At 46.7% G+C, this 18,658-nt stretch overlaps 2 protein-coding genes and 1 pseudogene across 4 annotated transcripts in view; 2 read left to right on the top strand and 1 right to left on the bottom strand.

The window, feature by feature from the left end:
- HEATR4 (HEAT repeat containing 4) overlaps positions 1–18,658 on the bottom strand; it is a 95,298-nt gene that overhangs the window by 57,159 nt on the left and 19,481 nt on the right. The gene's annotated exons all lie outside the window — the stretch shown is intronic.
- Positions 514–1,846, top strand: LOC126959556 (nucleophosmin-like; annotated as a pseudogene).
- The window catches only part of LOC126959533 (acyl-coenzyme A thioesterase 1), a 41,097-nt gene continuing 26,502 nt past the window's right edge, over positions 4,064–18,658 (top strand). The window contains exons 1-3 of one of the 3 annotated variants that reach the window (XM_050798834.1): positions 4,400–4,871; positions 9,208–9,410; positions 10,404–11,154. In XM_050798834.1, the coding sequence (XP_050654791.1) occupies positions 4,415–4,871; positions 9,208–9,410; positions 10,404–11,009 (1,266 nt within the window). In that variant the 5' untranslated portion in view covers positions 4,400–4,414 and the 3' untranslated portion in view covers positions 11,010–11,154. Of the gene's footprint in view, positions 4,872–9,207; positions 9,411–10,403; positions 11,155–18,658 lie in introns of those variants that run through there. The other 2 variants (XM_050798832.1, XM_050798833.1) reach the window with 2 other exon arrangements.

The following is an 18,658-nucleotide window of genomic DNA, read 5'->3' as shown; positions in this document are numbered from 1 at the left end:
AACACAGTGAGACACCCGTCTTAAAAAACAAACAAATAAACAAATACTATGCATAAAACCACAAGGCTCAAGGAATAACAGTTTGAAGTAGTTAGATGTGTGTGTTTTTTAATTTTCATGTCTTATCTTTCTTTTCTGCTTTTTTTTTTTTTTTTTTTTAGAAATGAGGTATTGCTCTGTTGCCCAAGCTGGTATTGAACTCCTCCTGGGCTCAAGCAATCTCCTGCCTAGGCCTCCCTCCTAACAGCTGGAACTTCAGGCATGCACCACTGCACCCAGCTACTGGGGTAGTGTTTGACTAGTCTTTTTAAAAAATATGTTAATATCTTGGTAAAAAGTATATTTATACTGTTCTCTAACCTGCTTTTTTCATCAGTTTCATGGAAAAATGCTCATCATATATTCTTCTGCTATATAACTTTAAATGGCTACACTGCTTTCATTTATGACATCACAATTAAACTGGTTAAACCAAATTCATATTGCCAACTTGTTTCTAATTTTTTCTCTATTAAAATGATATGATAACCATCCTTGTAGCCAAATATTTACACACATTCGTGAAGCTTTACTTAAAAGAAATTCCTAGGGTATGATTCCATCCTGCGCGGCTGTTCTCTGGAGCAGCATTCGTTTATCTCCGTCCACCTTCTCTCCCACCTAAGTGCGTGCCGCCACCTGATGGAACATTTGATGGACATGGACGTGAGCCCCTGAGGACCCAGAACTATCTTGTCAGTTATGAACTAAAGGCTGACAAAGATGATCACTTTAAGGTGGATAATGATGAAAATGAGTACCAGTTATCTTTAAGAACGGTCAGTTTAGGGGCTGGTGCAAAGGATGAATTGCCCATTGTTGAAACAGAGGCAATTAATTACGAAGGCAGTCCAATTAAAGTAACACTGGCAACTTTGAAAATGTCTGTACAGCCAACGGTTTCCCTTGGGGGCTTTGAAATAACACCACCAGTGGTCTTAAGGTTGAAGTGTGGTTCAGGGCCAGTGCATATTAGTGGACAGCATTTAGTAGCTGTGGAGGAAGATGCAGAGTCAGAAGATGAAGAGAAGGAGAATGTGAAACTCTTAAGTATATCTGGAAAGCAGTTTGACCCTGGAGGTGGTAGCAAGTTTCCACAGAAAAAGTAAAACTTGCTGCTGCTGAAGATGATGATGATGATGAAGATAATGATGATGAAGATGATATGATGATTTTGATAAGGAAGCTGAAGAAAAAGCACCAGTGAAGAAATCCATATGAGATACTCCAGCCAAAAATGCACAAAAGTCAAATCATAATGGAAAAGACTCAAAACCATCATCAGCACCAAGATCAAAACGACAAGAATCCTTCAAAAAACAGGAAAAAACTCCTAAAACACCAAAAGGACCTAGTTCTGTAGAAGACATTAAAGCAAAGATGCAAGCAAGTATAGAAAAAGGTGGTTCTCTTCCCAAAGTGGAAGTCAAGTTCATCAATTATGTGAAGAATTGCTTCCAGATGACTGACCAAGAGGCTATTCAAGATCTCTGGCAGTGGAGGAAGTCTCTTTAAGAAAATAGTTAAAACAATTTGTAAAAATTTTCCATCTTATTTCATTTCTGTAACAGTTGATATCTGGCTGTCCTTTTTATAATGCAGACTGAGAACTTTCCCTACCATATTTGATAAATGTTGTCCAGATTCCATTGCCAAGAATGTGTTGTCCAAAATGCCTGTTTAGTTTTTAAAGATGGAACTCCACCCTTTGCTAGGTTTTAAGTATGTATGGAATGTTATGATAGGACATAGTAGTAGTGGTGGTCAGACATGGAAATGGTGAGGAGACAAAAATATACATGTGGAATAAAACTCAGTATTTTAATAAAGTAGCACGGTTTCTATTGGGGAAAAAAAAAAAAAAAAAAGAAATCCCTAGATGTGGAACTGTGAGTCAGAGAGAATGGATCTTTTAAATATTTTTGCATAGATTGCCATGAAAAGGTCATACCAGTTTATACATCCACCAATATATGAGTTTCTTTTCCAACCTGTGAGAGACAGTTAAAGCATAGTTGTTCAGAGTCCAGGCTTGAAAATCAGATTTCAGAGGTATGAGTCCTCTCCCTTTTTCTTTTCTTTTCTTTTTTTTTTTTTTGAGATGGAGTCTCACTCTGTCGCCCAGGCTGGAGTGCAGTGGGGCCATCTCAGCTTCCTGCAAGCTCCATCTCCTGGGTTCACACCATTCTCCTGCCTTAGCTTCCCAAGTAGCTGGAACTACAGGCTCCTGCCACCACACCCGGCTAATTTTTTGTATTTTTGTTTGTTCGTTTGTTTTGTTTTGTTTTAGTAGAGACGGAGTTTCACCGTGTTAGCTAGGATGGTGTTGATCTCCTGACTTCGTGATCTGCCCGCCTCGGCCTCCCAAAGTGCTGGGATTACAGGCGTGAGTCACCACACCAGGCCCTTTTTTCTTTTTAGAGACAGGGTCTTATCCAGGTTGGTCTCAAACTCCTGGCCTTAAGCAACCCTGCTACCTCAGCCTCCAAGTAAACTGGGATTACAGGCGTGAGCCACCTCGCCCAACTTCCACTTTCTAGCTGTACAATCTTCAGAAAATCAGTTAAATTCTCTTAATTTACTAATAGGGTTCTTGTAAATATTAACAATTAGCTACTATTATATTACCTTCTTTAGTTCCTGAGACTTCTATGCACAGAATATACTTGATGTATGCCACAGAACCTATACGAAGGTAATTAGAACTAACAGGGAATTAATTGTATGATAATGACATGGGACATGAGAGCATTTGGAACGAGATAAAAAGGCTTACCTCCAGGACAGCCTTATTAGGAGCAGAGGCAAACACAGGTTTTGTGGGTTTGAAGCTTATGCATTTGTAGGTTTCTCTAATTACAAAGATAGGAAATCATAAAATCAGGTATGAGGGCTTGGGAGGGGTCTAAAGCTTAAGCTTGATGGAAAACAAAACAAAACAAAACAAAACAAAACAAACAAAACCCACCTCTGGTTGGAACCAATAGCTTATGAAAAAGTAGAAAAAAGCCCGATGCATGGGGAGCGCCGGTAGTCCCTTGAGGTGTTTGAGAGGCTGAGGCAGGAAGATGGCTTGAGCCCAGGGAGTTTGAGGCTTGTAAGTGTGCAGTGATGGTAAACCGCTGCTGTACTCCAGGCTGGCAACATAGTGAGACACTGTCTCTTAAAAAAAAAAAAAAAAGAGTTAACACTTGCCTGACTGGAACAAAAATGAGAAACCAGTGTAAGAAAATAACAACTATTTGCCGGGCGCAGTGGCTCACGCCTGTAAATCCCAGCACTTTGGGAGACCGAGGCGGGCAGATCACAAAGTCAGGAGTTCGAGAAATTAATAACTATTACCTCATTTGACTATTTTTACACTTGTAGGGAATGAAGCTCAGAGGTCACACAGCTAGTAAGAAGTCAACACCCTTCGGTGTGGGATTGATGTGGAGGATAGGCATATACAGAGAACACACAAGGAAAACATCATGGTGCAGATTTTGACAGAAAAGCCCTATGATTAGTAATGAGTGTGAATTCTTCAACAAAGTGATCAAAACCAACTTCAGTCCTGCATTCCTCTTCGCCATCAGGAGTTTGGCGCCTGGAGGCTGCTAGCTGCCTGGTTTTTTTTTTTTTTTTTTTTTGAGGCGGAGTCTCGCTCTGTCGCCCAGGCTGGAGGGCAGTGGCGCGATCTCTGCTCACTGCAAGCTCCGCCTCCCGGGTTCCCGCCATTCTCCTGCCTCAGCCTCCCGAGTAGCTGGGACTACAGGCGCCGCCACCACGCCCGGCTAATTTTTTTGTATTTTTAGTGGAGACGGGGTTTCATTGTGTTAGCCAGGATGGTCTCGATCTCCTGACCTCGTGATCCGCCCGTCTCGGCCTCCCAAAGTGCTGGGATTACAGGCTTGAGCCACCGCGCCCGGCCTTTTTTTTTTTTTTTTTTTTTTTGAGACGGACTGTCACTCTGTCGCCCAGGCTGTAGGGCAGTGGTGTAATCTCGGCCCACTGCAAGCTCCGCCCCCCGGAATCACCCCATTCTCCTGCCTCAGCCACCCGAGTAGCTGGGACCAACTAGCCCTGGTCCAGCTCATTCCGCGAGACAGCAAGCTTCTGAAACGCAAAACTAGGAAGCTGCTTTCCAACATAAAGTGGAGGTTTCAACACAGGAGACTTTAAGCAAGTTCAAGTGTGTCTGTATTTGGTATGGCTGATCGGCAGGACTCTGGCCGATCCGTTGGACTCTGGCCTTCCCAGCTCACATTAACAGACAGTTCTGCCCTAGGGGGCGCTTAGCCTGCTACTGCAGTCCTGGAGGAAGAGTTGGGCGCAGTTGCTGGGGTCTCCACAGATGAGGCAAGTTGACCGGGTCATTTAGGGTCCTGCTCCGATGGCAGCGATGCTGATCCTGGAGCCCGCCGGCCGCTGCTGCTGGGACGAGCCGGTGCGAATCGCCGTGCGCGGCCTAGCCCCGGAGCAGCCGGTCACGCTGCGCGCGTCCCTGCGAGACGAGAAGGGCGCGCTTTTCCAGGCCCACGCGCGCTACCGCGCCGACGCCCGCGGCGAGCTGGACCTGGAGCGCGAGCCCGCGCTGGGCGGCAGCTTCGCGGGGCTTGAGCCCATGGGGCTGCTCTGGGCCTTGGAGCCCGAGAAACCCTTGCTGCGGCTGGTCAAGCGCGACGTGCGAACGCCCTTGGCGGTGGAGCTGGAGGTGCTGGAGGGCCACGACCCCGAGCCCGGGCGGCTGCTGTGCCGGGCGCGGCACGAGCGTGACTTCCTCCCGCCAGGGGTGCGGCGCGAGCCGGTGCGCGCGGGCCGGGTGCGCGGGACTCTTTTCCTGCCTCCAGGTGAGTCACCTCTGATACTTGTTCCCGTCTGCTCAACCCTGTACCTGCGCTTTTCACTTCGTGTGTGTGTGTGTGTGTGTCTCCCCCTCGTCCCTCCCGCCACGCTTTTCGCGTGTATGTGTGTGTGTGTGTGTATGTGTGTGTCTCTCCCCGCCCCCCCCCACCCCCGGGCTATATTGCCCAAGCGGGTCTCGAACTCCTAGTCTCAAGCTATCCTCCCACCTCTGCCTCCCTAAGACCTGGGATTACAGGGTGAGCCACCGCGCCCGGCCCTCTGAGGGGAGTTACACTTACTTTTTTATTTTTTATTTTTTCGTGCCTGCGCTTTTCACACAGAGAAAGGATGTAGCTTCCAACATTCCGAAGGTTAGTGTAAGGAGACAGGAATGGAACGGAAAGCTGGCTGGGGACGTGCCTCTGCCACTCCAAAACTGAGAGGTCCCTCAACCTAGTGTTCAGTTAAAAGACATTGTAAGGGCCGGGAGCGGTGACTCAGGCCTGTAATCCTAGCACTTTGGGAGGCCAAGGCGGGCGGATCACGACGTCAGAAGATCGAGGCCATCCTGGCTACCACGGTGAAACCCCGTCTCTACTAAAAATACAAAAAATTAGCCGGCGTTGTAGCGGGAGCCTGTAGTCCCAGCTACTTGGGAGGCTGAGGCAGGAGAATGGCTTGAACGCGGGAGGCGGAGTTTGCAGTGAGCCGAGATCACGCCACTGCACTCCAGGCTGGGCGACAGAGCTAGACTCCGTCTCAAGAAAAAAAAAAGAAAGAAAAAAAGAAAAGACATTGTAAGGCAAGGGAAAAGACACTTATAATATTAAAAACAAACAAAAAACAGGCCGGGCGCAGTGGCTAACGCCTGTAATCCTAGCACTTTGGGAGGCCGAGGCAGGCGGATCAAGAGTTCTAGACCAGCCTGGCCAACATGGTGAAACCCACTCTCTACTAAAAATACAAAAATTAGCCAGGCGGGGTGGTGCACGCCTGTAGTCCCAGCTACTCAGGAGGCTGAGGCAGGAGAATCGCTGGAACCCGGGAGGCAGAGTTGCAGTGAGCTGAGATCACACCACTGCTCTCCAGGGCAGGAGAATCGCTGGAACCCGGGAGGCAGAGGTTGCAGTGAGCTGAGATCACGCCACTGCTCTCCAGGCTGGGGGACAAGAAAGAGTGAAACTCCATCTAAAAAACAAAACAAAACAAAGTAAAACAACAACAACAACAACAAAAATTTTCAAGTTGTTTCAATTTTTTAATGTTCTTATGTATTGACCAGGAAGCCATTTTTTTAATAAAAAGAATTTCAACTGGTTTTCTCACTGTATTTCCATGGCAGCCAGGAGGTGCCAGGTGGCTGGGCCTGTGAGGGCACGGAGGTTACGGTGCCTGCCTGCCCGCCCTTGCTCCAGCTGCAGATGCTGCCCCCTGCAGGGCCTGTTCGTTCCTGCTGCCTAGCTCCCCGCTGCCTGTCTATGATCTCCCTCCTGTTGTCACTCCAGGAGGGCAGCCGCCACCTTGTGCAGGGTAGGACCAGGTACTGATTGTGGCCTCTCCTCTTGGCCTCGAATGGTATGGTTGTCATCAGTGAGCAAGTCCCCAAAGACCACGGTCTTGTCCGTTGTCAGGATAATTTGCTCCACAAGCTGGGGCTCCAGGTGCTGCTCTACCCAGCGGTGCTTCTCACGCACACAGTGGTCATACTTGGGCAGGGGCTGGTGCAGTATGTAGACCTCTGTGTTTTGCATGTGCTTCATCTCTCGCAAGGCCCTCCGTGATTGGGCTCCGCGTCTAGGGAAAAGCCTAGGGCTTCACACCCGTGGGCCTCTTTATCCACCAGGTCGGGCAGCAGGGTGCGGTACTGCTTCCAGACCAGGAAGCTGCTGCGCTGCTGCAGTGTCACAGGCAGCTCCCTGAGGAGGGGCGGCTGAAGCCCCGCAGGAGGCCGTCTGGAAGCTGCCAGCACGCGGTCCCTGTCCATCAGCACACGCCTGGGCTGTGCTCATGGCTGCTGGGGCACTGGGGTTTTTCGGGATCCTAGGGACATGGGGCCCACAAATGCTCTTTTTTTTTTTTTTGAGACTGAGTCTGGCTCTGTCGCCCAGGCTGGAGTGCAGTGGCCGGATCTCAGCTCACTGCAAGCTCCACCTCCGGGGTTTACGCCATTCTCCTGCCTCAGCCTCCCGAGTAGCTGGGACCACAGGCGCCCGCCACTTCGCCCGGCTAGTTTTTTGTATTTTTTAGTAGAGATGGGGTTTCACCGTGTTAGCCAGGATGGTCTCGATCTCCTGACCTCGTGATCCGCCCGTCTCGGCCTCCCAAAGTGCTGGGATTACAGGCTTGAGCCACCGCGCCCGGCCAAATGCTCTTTTAAGTTTCTCATTTTTGCAACTTTTCTTTCAACTCCCACAGTATGTTCAGGTTTATGTAAATTAGCATTTACAATAGGAAGGCCTCTTGCTGTCCAATGGAAATTTGAGGTTACTGGATACTTTTATTACATAAAGAGCAATCAGCCAATGTAAAAATGAAATGATGCTTATCCTTATTAATAATCAAAGAAATGCAAAATAAAACAACAGAGTACATTTCACACCCTGAGAGATGGCAGACTTTTAGAAGCCAGCATTACCAACTGCTGACCAGTGTGTGGAGGAAAGGAAACTCCACGCTGCTAGAAGGAGTGAACATGTTCATCTACTCTGGGAAACAATGTGTCTTAACTTACACAGTTAAGTATCTTATTCTACTGGTACATGTGCACCAGGAGGCATATTCCTTATAAGAGGAAAGCCATTGCAGATGAGCAGTCTGGGTTAATTTAAAAAAAGAGCAAAGCCAACTGGAAGCAGCCCAAATGTCCATCAACAATAGAACAGATTAATAAACTGAGGTATATTTCCAGCAGTCAAAGTGATGGAACTACAGCTACAAGAATCAACATCTATCAAGATATACAAAATAAAAGAAGGAAAAAAAGAATCAGCATGGATGAATCTCCAAACCACTGTTGAGTGAAACAGTCAAACCCTAGAAGAACACATTTAGTATCATTCCATTTAGATACAATTCAAAAAATAGGCAAAATAAAATATTGTTTAAGGTACATATCTAAGTGGTAATACTATAAAGAAAACCAAGAGAGTGATACACAGAAAGTCCAGGATACTGGAAAGTAAGGAAAGGGCATGGGGTCTGTGGGACTTTGATAGTTTGAGGGTATCAGCACTGAACTATTTCTTAAAGTGTTGCCCATAAGGTGTTTACATTCTTTTTTTTTTTTTTCTCTTGAGACAGCATCTGGCTCTTTCCCCCAGGCTGGAGTGCAGTGGCGCAATCTTGGCTCACTGCAACCTCCGCCTCCCGGGTTTGAGCGATTCTCCTCCCTCAGCCTCCCAAGTAGCTGGGATTACAGGTGCCCGCCACCACACCTGGCTATTTTTGTATTTCTAGTAGAGACGGGGTTTTACCATGATGGCCAGGCTGGTCTTGAATTCCTGATCTCAGGTGATCCACCTGTCTCAGCCTCCCAAAGGGCTGGGATTACAGGAGTGAGCCACTGCACCCAGCCTGCGTTATTATTCTTTTTTTTTTTTTTTTTTTTTTTCAGAGAGAGCCTCACTCTGTCGCCCAGGCTGGAGTGCAGTGGCGCAATCTCAGCTCACTGCAAGCTCTGCCTCCTGTGTTCATGCCATTCTCCTGTATCAGCCTCCCGAGTAGCTTGGACTACAGGTGCCCGCCACCACGCCTGGCTAGTTTTTTTGTATTTTTAGTAGAGATGGGGTTTCACCGTGTTAGCCAGGATGGCCTCAATCTCCTGACCTCGTGATCCGCCCGCCTTAGCCTCCCAAAGTGCTGGGATTACAGGCGTGAGCCACCGGGCCTGGCCATATTATTCTTTATTTTTCTTGTGTGAAATACAAACCTTTAATGTAAATGGTAAAAATATTCAGTGGGTGGAGTAATTTGGAATGAGTACCGTTTTGAGTCTGTCTCCGTTGAATAAGTGCATTCTGTTGAGTGCACTGGAGAGGCATTTGTGTCTTGTACGTAGCAGTCTTTCTTGCTGTTTCTTGGTGGCGCACCATTAAATGGATTCATTCACCAGTCAAAGGACATATGGGTTGTTTCCAGTCTTTGGCTATAATGAGTAAAGTCACTATCAACACTTGCCAGAAGTTTCTGGACGAACACAGGTTTTCATTTCTCGTGGGAATATAACCTAGGAGTGGGATTGCTGGGTCACATGTATGGTAAGTGTGTATTTAACTTGATAAGAAACCATCCAGCTGTTTCAGGAATAGCTTAGCTTTGCGTTTTGTTTTGTTTCTTCCCAAGAACCTGGGCCCTTTCCTGGGATTGTGGACATGTTTGGAACTGGAGGTGGCCTGCTGGAGTATCGGGCTAGTCTGCTGGCTGGGAAGGGTTTTGCTGTGCTGGCTCTGGCTTATTATAACTATGAAGACCTCCCCAAGACCATGGACATCCTCCATCTGGAGTACTTTGAAGAAGCCGTGAACTACTTGCTCAGTCATCCTGAGGTTAGCTCTTCTCTCAGATTTACGGGCTATGATGTATCAGGTCTCTTCTTGAATGGTCTGCGTGTTCACAGAAGTTGGCCCATTCATGACAGCCATTCCCTACCCCAACACACACTACCTTTTTAAGTCACTTCTTATAGACAGTTTCTCTCTTTCTTTCTTCTTTCTTTCTCACTTTCTTTTCTTTTCTTTTATTTCCTTTCCTTTTCTTTTCTTTCCTTTCTTTCAGATGGAGTCTCACTCTGTTGCCAGGCTGGAGTCCAGTGGTGCAATCTTGGCTCACTGCAACCTCCACCTCCCAATTTCAAGTGATTCTTGTGCCTCAGCCTCCCAATAGCTGGGATTACAGGCACCTGCCACCATACCCGGCTAATTTTTTGTATTTTTAGTAGAAGTGGGGTTTCACAATGTTGGTCAGATTGGTCTTGAACTCCTGACCTCAAATGATCCACCCGCCTTGGCCTCCCAAAGTGCTGAATTACAGGCATGAGCCACTATGCCCGGCCTAATTTTTGTATTTTTTTTTTTTTAGTGGAGACAGAGTTTCACTATGTTGGCCAGGCTGGTCTCAAACTCCTGACCTCAAGTAATCCACCCGCCTCAGTGTCCCAAAGTGTTGGGATTACAGGTGTGAGCCACCATGCCCGGCCTTGAGATGATGTACTTGTTGATGATGACTCAGTTTAGTTATGACAGTGGGAATGGGTGGCTCAGGTGGGAGAGAGAAAAAGATCATGGGAGATATGAGATTCAGGAACTGAGAAACCAGAGTAGTTAGCTGATAGATCTTCCACATGGTTATCACCAAGAGTGGTGATGGAGAAATTATGGAAAGGAAGAGATAGAGGGGAGGTAAATTCCCAAAGTTGCAAATCTGGGTAAATGGTAGAACCCAGATTCAGACTCAGGTTCAAGTAACTTCCAGGGTGGGCACAACTCACCGTATTCCACTGTTTGTGGAGTCATTCTTCTTTTTCCTTGTCCCTTTCTCAGGTAAGAGGTCCAGGAGTTGGGCTGCTTGGAGTTTCCAAAGGGGGTGAGCTCTGCCTTTCCATGGCCTCTTTCCTGAAGGGCATCACGGCTGCTGTCATCATCAATGGCTCTGTGGCCAATGTTGGGGGAACCTTACACTACAAGGGTGAGACCCTGCCCCCGGTGGGCGTCAACAGAAATCGCATCAAGGTGACCAAAGATGGCTATGCAGACATTGTGGATGTCCTGAACAGCCCTTTGGAAGGACCTGACCAGAAGAGCTTCATTCCTGTGGAAAGGGCAGAGAGCACCTTCCTGTTCCTGGTAGGTCAGGATGACCACAACTGGAAGAGTGAGTTCTATGCTAATGAGGCCTGTAAACGCTTGCAGGCCCATGGGAGGAGAAAGCCCCAGATCATCTGTTACGCAGGGGCGGGACACTATATTGAGCCTCCTTACTTCCCGCTGTGCCGGGCTTCCCTGCATGCCTTGGTGGGCAGTGCTATTATCTTCGGAGGGGAGCCCAGGGCTCATGCCATGGCTCAGGTGGATGCTTGGAAACAACTCCAGACTTTCTTCCACAAACACTTGGGTGGCCAAGAGGGGACAATCCCAGCAAAAGTGTAAATTTTATTGATCATGTGGCCTCTCTGTTGCTAATCTCTCCTGGAAACATCTGCCACATTTAGTGTGTGTATGTGTATTCATTCTTTTCTTTTTAATAACTACTTAAAGTCTCTCCCCCTCATTATTAAAATGAAGTTACCAGTAAGAATGAGTTTTGAAGATTTTTATAAACTGTACACTTGATCAGTTTGGGAAGGGAGTAACTGTAGAAAACAGAAGAAGTGGAAAAAGTCTCTTCTTCCTATCTGAACACACAACTGATAAGGCTTTAGTTCTGAAAGGAAAAGTGAGTAACATCAATTAACAGTGTCTGGTACATAAATGGAGTTCAATAGTTATTTACTGAATGAGTATAAATGAGCCAGGCGTGGTGGCTCACACCTGTAATCCTAGCACTTTGGGAGGCCAAGGTGAGCAGATCACTTGAGGTCAGGAGTTTGAGACCAGCCTGGCCAACGGGGCGAAACCCCATCTCTACTAAAAATACAAAAAATGAGCCAGGCGTGGTGGCGTGCACCTGTAGTCCCAGCTACTCGGGAGGCTGAGGCAGGAGAATTGCTTGAAGCCGGGAGACAGAGGTTGCAGTGAGCCGACATTGCACTCTTGTCCTCCAGCCTGGGCAACAAAGGAAGACTCTGCCTCAAAAATTAATTAATTAGTTAATTAATTAAATGATTACCTACTGTGGAAGAAAAGCACATAATATAAAAAGTATATCAGATTTGAGTTTCTCATTTAAGAATGGAAGTTAACATCTTGCCTATAAACTGATTACTAGTTAGATATAAAACTACTAAAAATTTTCAAAACAAATACTTTTTTCTTTGATATCTTCTTGGATTAATAAGGATTCTCCTAGTGCAAATAAATTTTACGTTCCTGTTTATACATATGAACCTTTAGGATTTAAGTGTTTCAAAAGCTGATAAAACATTAGTTAGAGGAATTACATAAGTGATTTTTACAATGATAAATGTGAAATTAAATAACAATTTAGGCTTGGTGTGGTGGCTCACACTTGTAACGCCAGCACTTTGGGAGGCCAAGACCAGTGGATTGCTTGAACTCAGGAGTTCAACACAAGCCTGGGCAACATGGCAAAACCCAGTCTCTACAAACAAATAGCCAGACACGGTGGCGCATGCCTATAGTCCCAGCTACTTGGGAGGCTGAGGTGGGAGAACTGCTTGAGCCTGGGTGGCAGAGGTTGCAGTGAGCCGAGATCGTGCTACTGTGCTCCAGCCTGGGTGACAGCAAGATACTGTCTCAAAAAAAAAAAAAAAAAAAGAAAGACAATATTTATATTACTTGATATAAATAGTTCTACAATAAACTTGATTTTTCTTAAACCTTAGTTGTAATTAAAAGAAAAAAAGCCTTAATTTATTATTCTTTCCTTTCTGGTTTTTTTTTTTTTTTTTTTTTTGGAGGCAGGGTCTCACTCTGTTGCCCAGGCTGGAGTGCGGTGGCACAGTCACGGCTCACTGCAGCCTCAACCTTGTAGGTTTAAGCTACCCTCCCACCTCAGCCTCCCTAGCAGCTGAGATCACAGGCATACACTACCATGCCTGGCTAATTTTTAATTTTTTGTACAGATGGGGTCTCCCAGTGTTACCCAGGCTAGTCTTGAATTACTGAGCTCAAACAATCCTCCTGCCTCAGCCTCCCAAAGTGCTGAAATTACAGGTGTGAGCCACCGCTGCCAGCTTCAGGCACCTTTTTTCTGAAGGAATTCATGGTTTTGTAGCAGTAGAATATAACCAGACCTACAGTAGAGAGCTGATATCCTGAGATGAAGCTACCTCCTGTGGTACTCTGCAACCCACCAATGCAGCTGGTGCCACGTCTGTCCAAACTTCCACAAGAATGCCAGTGCAGGGCACGGAGCCCCATTTAGAGTACACACGACCCGAGGCTCTGAGAACTCTTAGAGATGATGCAATCTGGGACAGTGCCTCATAGCTGGCCTGGCCAAGTCCCACCCCAAGATGCCAGGGCACAACACAAAATTTCAGTTCATACTGTTTTATCTTTTCTCTTGCAATTATATGTGACTCTCTTAGAAAAGTGCAATAGTTAAAACCTGTTTTAGTAGATGCTGGATCCCAAACTTGAGTCTGCTGACGCCCTTTTGAGACCTTAGGGACCCTATTGCCCATTCTTAGAAATTTAGGCTGGTGAATATTAGATTCAGAAGCACCACAGATGAGCCAGTGGGTGTAGAAGCACATGCCTGTAATCCCAGCTACATGGGAGGCTGAGGCAGTAGGATTGCTTGAGCCTAGGAGTTCAAGACCAGCCTGGGTAACATAGTGGGACACCATCTTATAAAAACAATTTTTTTTGAGACGGAGTCTCACTGTGTTGCCCAGGCTACACTACAATGGCTTAATCTTGGCTCACTGCGACCTCCACCTCCTGGGTTCTAGTGATTCTCCTGCCTCAGCCTCCCAAGTAGCTGGGATTACAGGCGCCCACCACCATGCCCAGCTAAATTTTGTATTTTTAGTAGAGATGGGGTTTTGCCGTGTTGGTCAGGCTGGTCTTGAACTCCTGACCTCAGGTGATCCACCCGGCTTGGCCTCCCAAAGTGCCGGAATTATAGGCGTGATCCACTGTACCTGGCAAAAAAATGTTTTAATAACATGAAAAATTTTAAAAAGCACCACAGGGGTTCAGATTACCTATCAGCCTCTTGACATTTCTTCTTTTTTTTTTTTTTTTTTTTTTTTGAGACAGGATCTAACTCTGTCACCTAGGCTAGAGTGCAGTGGCAGTGACATGATCTCGGCTCACTACAGTCTCTATCTCTAAGGCTCAAGTGATCTTCCCACCTCAGCCCCCTGAGTAGCTGGGACTGCAGACACATGCCACCATGCCCAGCTCATTTTTGTATTTTTGCAGAGACAGGGTTTCACCATGTTGCCCAGGCTGGTCTCAAACTCCTGGTCTCAAGCAATCCACTCATGTTGGCCTACCAAACTGCTTGGATTACAGGCATGAGCAACCGGGCCCAGCCTAGTTAGTCTTTATTAGTTATTTGACAGGCATCTTTCTTTTCATTTTCAACCCATGCACACTGTGAACTTTGTAAAATACACAGAAAAGGTCATTAAACTCACATGCTCCACAATGATTCATTTATTTATTTTAAAATAGAGGTCGGGTGAGGTGGCTTATGCCTGTAATCCCGGCACTTTGGGAGGCCAAGGCGGGCAGATCGCCTGAGGTCAAGAGTTGGAGACCAGCCTGACCAATATGATGAAACCCCGTCTCTACTAAAAATACAAAAAATTAGCGGGGTGTGGTGGCGGACTCCTGTAGTCCCAGCTACTCGGGAGACTGAGACAAGAGAATGGCGTGAACCTGGGAGGTGGAGTTTGCAGTGAGCCGAGATCGTGTCACTGCACTCTAGCCTGGGCTGCAGAGCTATACTCCGTCTCAATAAAATAAAATAAAATAAAAAAAATAAAATAAAATAAAATAAAATAAAATAAAATAAAATAAAAATTATCCAGGTGTGGTGGCACGCGCCTGTAATCCCAGCTACTTGGGACGCTGTGGTGGGCGAATGACTTGAAACTGGAAGGCGGAGGTTGTGGTGAGCCGAGATCATGCCACCGCACTCCAGCCTGGGTGAAAGGGCGAAACTCAGTCTCAAAAAAAAAAAAAAAAAAAAAGAGATGGTGTCTCCCTGTGTTGCCCCTGCTGGTCTTAAACTCCTGGGCTCAGGCAATCTTCCCACCTTGGCCTCTCCCAAAGTGCTGGGATTACAGGCATGCACCACTGCACCTGACCATCATGAATAATTTTAAAGGGAACCACCACGTAACCAATACCCAAGTCCAATGGGCATGGTTTTTAAAAGCATATTTCAAGTGTACAACGTGGACTAGGCACGGTAGCTCACGCCTGTAATTCCATCACTTTGGGAGGCCGAGGTGGGTGGATCACTTGAAGTCAGGAGTTCGAGAGCAGCCTGGCCAACATGGTAAAACTCCATCTCTACCAAAAAATACAAAAATTTGCCAGGCGTGGTGGTGTGCACCTATAGTCCCAGCTACTTGGGAGGCTGAGGTGGGTGAATCACTTGAACCTGGGAAGTGGAGGTTGCAGTGAGCCAAGGTTGTTACTGCACTGTAGCCTGGACAACAGAGTGAGACCCTATCTCAAAAAATAAAGTGTACACAGTGATGGGTGGGGGTGAGGGTTGTTTTTGTTTTAAGAGTCAGGCTCTGGCCAGGCTGGAGTGCAGTGGCACTATCATAGCTTATTGCAGCCTCAAACCCCTGGGGGCTCAACCCATCCTCCCACTTCAGCCTCCTGAGTAGCTGAGACTATAGGCACTTGCCACCATGCCCAGCTAATTTTTAACTTTTTGCAGAAACAGGGTCTTATTATGTTGCCCAGGCTGGTCTCGAACTCCTGGCCTCAAGTGATCCTCCTGTAATCAGTAAAAGGGTCCAACTGCTTGCCACTTGTAAAAAGAAGCCAATATAATAAGAGTGAGGTGTGATAAAGAGAGTGAGTTTTATTATCCATGCTAGCAAGGGGAGGAGTGAGTGTAATTATTTGCAAATATTTCCACTCTTCAATTTGTGAAGGGAATCCAGGAGTTTTTGGAGAGTTTGGAGTGCAGAAGAGGCAGCAGAACTAGGAGTTGTCGGGTGGCGTGACCTGCTCCAATGGCTTGTCTTGAAGTATTGTTTCATCTGGTGAAGGAGCCAGTGCCATCATTGTGGCTAGAGGTGTCTGGTCCATATCCAGATCCAGCCCCTGAAGCTGAAGGAAATGTATGACCAGGTAATGGTGTGTACTTAACAAGCATCTAGGTAAATACATGTACACGAGGCATGAAAGCATAGAATGGGAAAAGAAAGGGCGTGGAGGTTCAGCACATTCCGAGGCTGTATTTCAAGATGAAAGGAACGTATGCAGCTGGTCTCAGAGTTATATCTTGAGACTCGTTGGGGGAGGAGAAAGGGGGAAAGGAAAAAAAAAGTCTTAAGATTTGAGGCTAAGCTGCTAACCTGCTTAGTTACACTCCCACGTTGGCCTCTCAAAGTGCTGGGATTATAGGCGGGAACCATTGTGCCAACCCAACATGGTGTTTTGATATGTGTATATGAACACACTGTGAAAGGATTCCTGCAATCCAGGTAATTAACCTATCTGTCACCTCACATCTTTCTCTCTCTCTCTTTTTTTTTTTTTTTCGGTAGTGAGGACACTTGTCTTAGTCTGTTCAACTGCTGTAACAAAATGTCTTAAGACTGGGTAATTTACAAAAAACAAATGTATTGCTCACAGTTTTGGAGGCTAGGAAATCCAAGATCAAGGCACCAGCAGATCTGGTGTCCGGTGAGGGCCTGTTCCTCATAGATGGCACCATCTTGTGTCCTACCTAGTGGAAGGAGTGAGGCAGTTCTCTTCAACCTGTTTTATAAGGGCACCAATCCCATTAATGAGGGTGCCACCATCATGACAGTCACTTCCCAAACACCTCGTGATGTGTGTGTGTGTGTGTGTGTGTGTGTGTGTGTGTGTGTGTGTGTGTGTGTGTGTGTATCTCAGGGGTCCCAGGTCTCAATTTCCTCATCTATACAATGGGTATAGCAACAATCGCATCTTGTTGGGAGGAATTAACAATCATGCATCACGCCCTGGGCATCAGGCTTCAATGTGTTAGCTATTAGAGCTAATTATGATTTAATATTTTAAACACCACCAGGAAGTAGAGAACATTCCTGTCACATTCTGCAGAAAAAGAAATTGAGGCAAGGGGCAAAGCCATTTGCCAAGGTCATAGATCCTGCAAGCCAATGGCAAGGCAGGATCTGAACCTGGGGCTTCAGATCCTGGGGCTTTATCTGATTAAATAGCAAGAGAGAGTACTGAGATTTTTTTGGTGGTGGACAGTGCCTGAGGCAAGCCATTTTGAGAGCATCTGGGCCACTTGGGGAATTGAATCTTTACCAGGGCCTCCCACCTCCTGTTGCCCCTTCTCTGCAGGTGATCCCCCTCCCACAGTACCACCCCAACCACTCAGAATCCCCAAGCCTTCTTCTTTGCACATGCTGAAGCTAGTAGTGCCCTCCACTCCACCCCAGCATCAGGCACCCTGGCCCAAGCCCTTCCCTGGGAGCCCTTCCTCCTCTCATGAGGCCTCCTTCCCAGCCCCTCAGAACAGCCTCCTTTATGAGACTGGCCAAGATCCCACTGAAACCTTCCCTATCAACTTTATAAAATTACTCAGGGAAGAAGGGAGGGGGCAACATGCAAATCAGCCCAGCTTGTCGCACATACAGCATTGGTCATGGAGTCAACTGCTCTCTGACCCACTTGCTCAGAGCTGTTTGCTGCCTGTTGCTCCAGAGTCACATAGACCCTGTCACAAGGTCATAGTTCCCCTTCACTGCTCTATAGATAACAACTTGAACATTATAAAACGTTAACGTTTCCATTCGAGATATTCTTTCAGGTCCTGCGCACCAGTGAAACTGAGGCAGGATAGGTAGTTAAGGAAGTGACCGTGTTCTCGGGATGCAGCGACCATGGCACCCGCACAGTCAACACAGTGAGCCTCAGCATTCGCATTGTAATTGAGCTCATTCAAGCAAAGCTATCTTCAGTAGGGAATTTCCCCCATAGACAGCATGAGCATTTTGATGTTACCTGTCCTCAAACGGATATTTTGCTCATTATGATAGCAGAAGACAGCCCTACGTGGAGATGTAATATGCTAGTGAGGCATGTGACATATGAACAAGCATGTACAGCTACTGCGCATGTGCACCCAGAACATGCCTACTAGCAACACCTCTTCCCACCACCTTATGAATAATCATGTAAGACTCCCATATAGGGAGTCTCCCTACTGCCAGTGTCTGCTGGCTCACCCTTATGAGCAGCCTGCCTTGAATCCTCTCTCTCTCATGGTATACCGTCCATTCTGCACGTAACTTTCAAAATATTCTTTTTCCTTTGCAATAAATTACTCTATGCTGCACTTCTTTCGCTGTGTGTCTCGTTTAAATTCTTTTAAATCAAGAAGAACTGAGGTGTCACATCAGCCACCAATGAAACTGCTGATGCCAGCTTGTCAGAAGGACCCCACAGGAACTCACTAAAGAATGCAGTTTTGGCCGGGTGCGGTGGCTCATGCCTATAATCCCAGCACTTTGGGAGATGAAGGCGGGCGAATCACGAGGTCAGGAGTTCGAGACCAGCCTGGCTAAGGTAGTGAAACCGCGTCTCTATTAAAAAATGCAAAAATTAACCAAGTGTGGTGGCATGTGTCTGTAGTCCCAGCTACTTGGAGGTTGAGAGGCTGAGGCAGGAGAATCACTTGAACCCGGGAGGCAGAGGTTACAGTGAGTTGAGATTGCACCATTGCACTCCAGCCTGGGTGACACAGTGAGGCTCCGTCTCAGAAAAAAAAAAAAAGAAAGCAGTTTCCACCTCCTGAAAATTTAATCCCCTTTACCCCAACCAATCAATGACACCAATTTTCTAGCCCTTCACCCTCCATGATCCCTTTAAAAACCCTGTTACAGGTAGTTAGATAGACATGAGCAGGGAAGGAGAGGGCTTTTCTCCCTCACCCACTAGGAATGTCAGGTGATGGTTTGACAGTTATCCCATTGCCT

This window comes from Macaca thibetana, chromosome 7 (assembly GCF_024542745.1).
Source record: "Macaca thibetana thibetana isolate TM-01 chromosome 7, ASM2454274v1, whole genome shotgun sequence".
Taxonomy (NCBI): domain Eukaryota; kingdom Metazoa; phylum Chordata; class Mammalia; order Primates; family Cercopithecidae; genus Macaca; species Macaca thibetana.
This window is presented reverse-complemented; position numbering and strand designations above follow the sequence as displayed.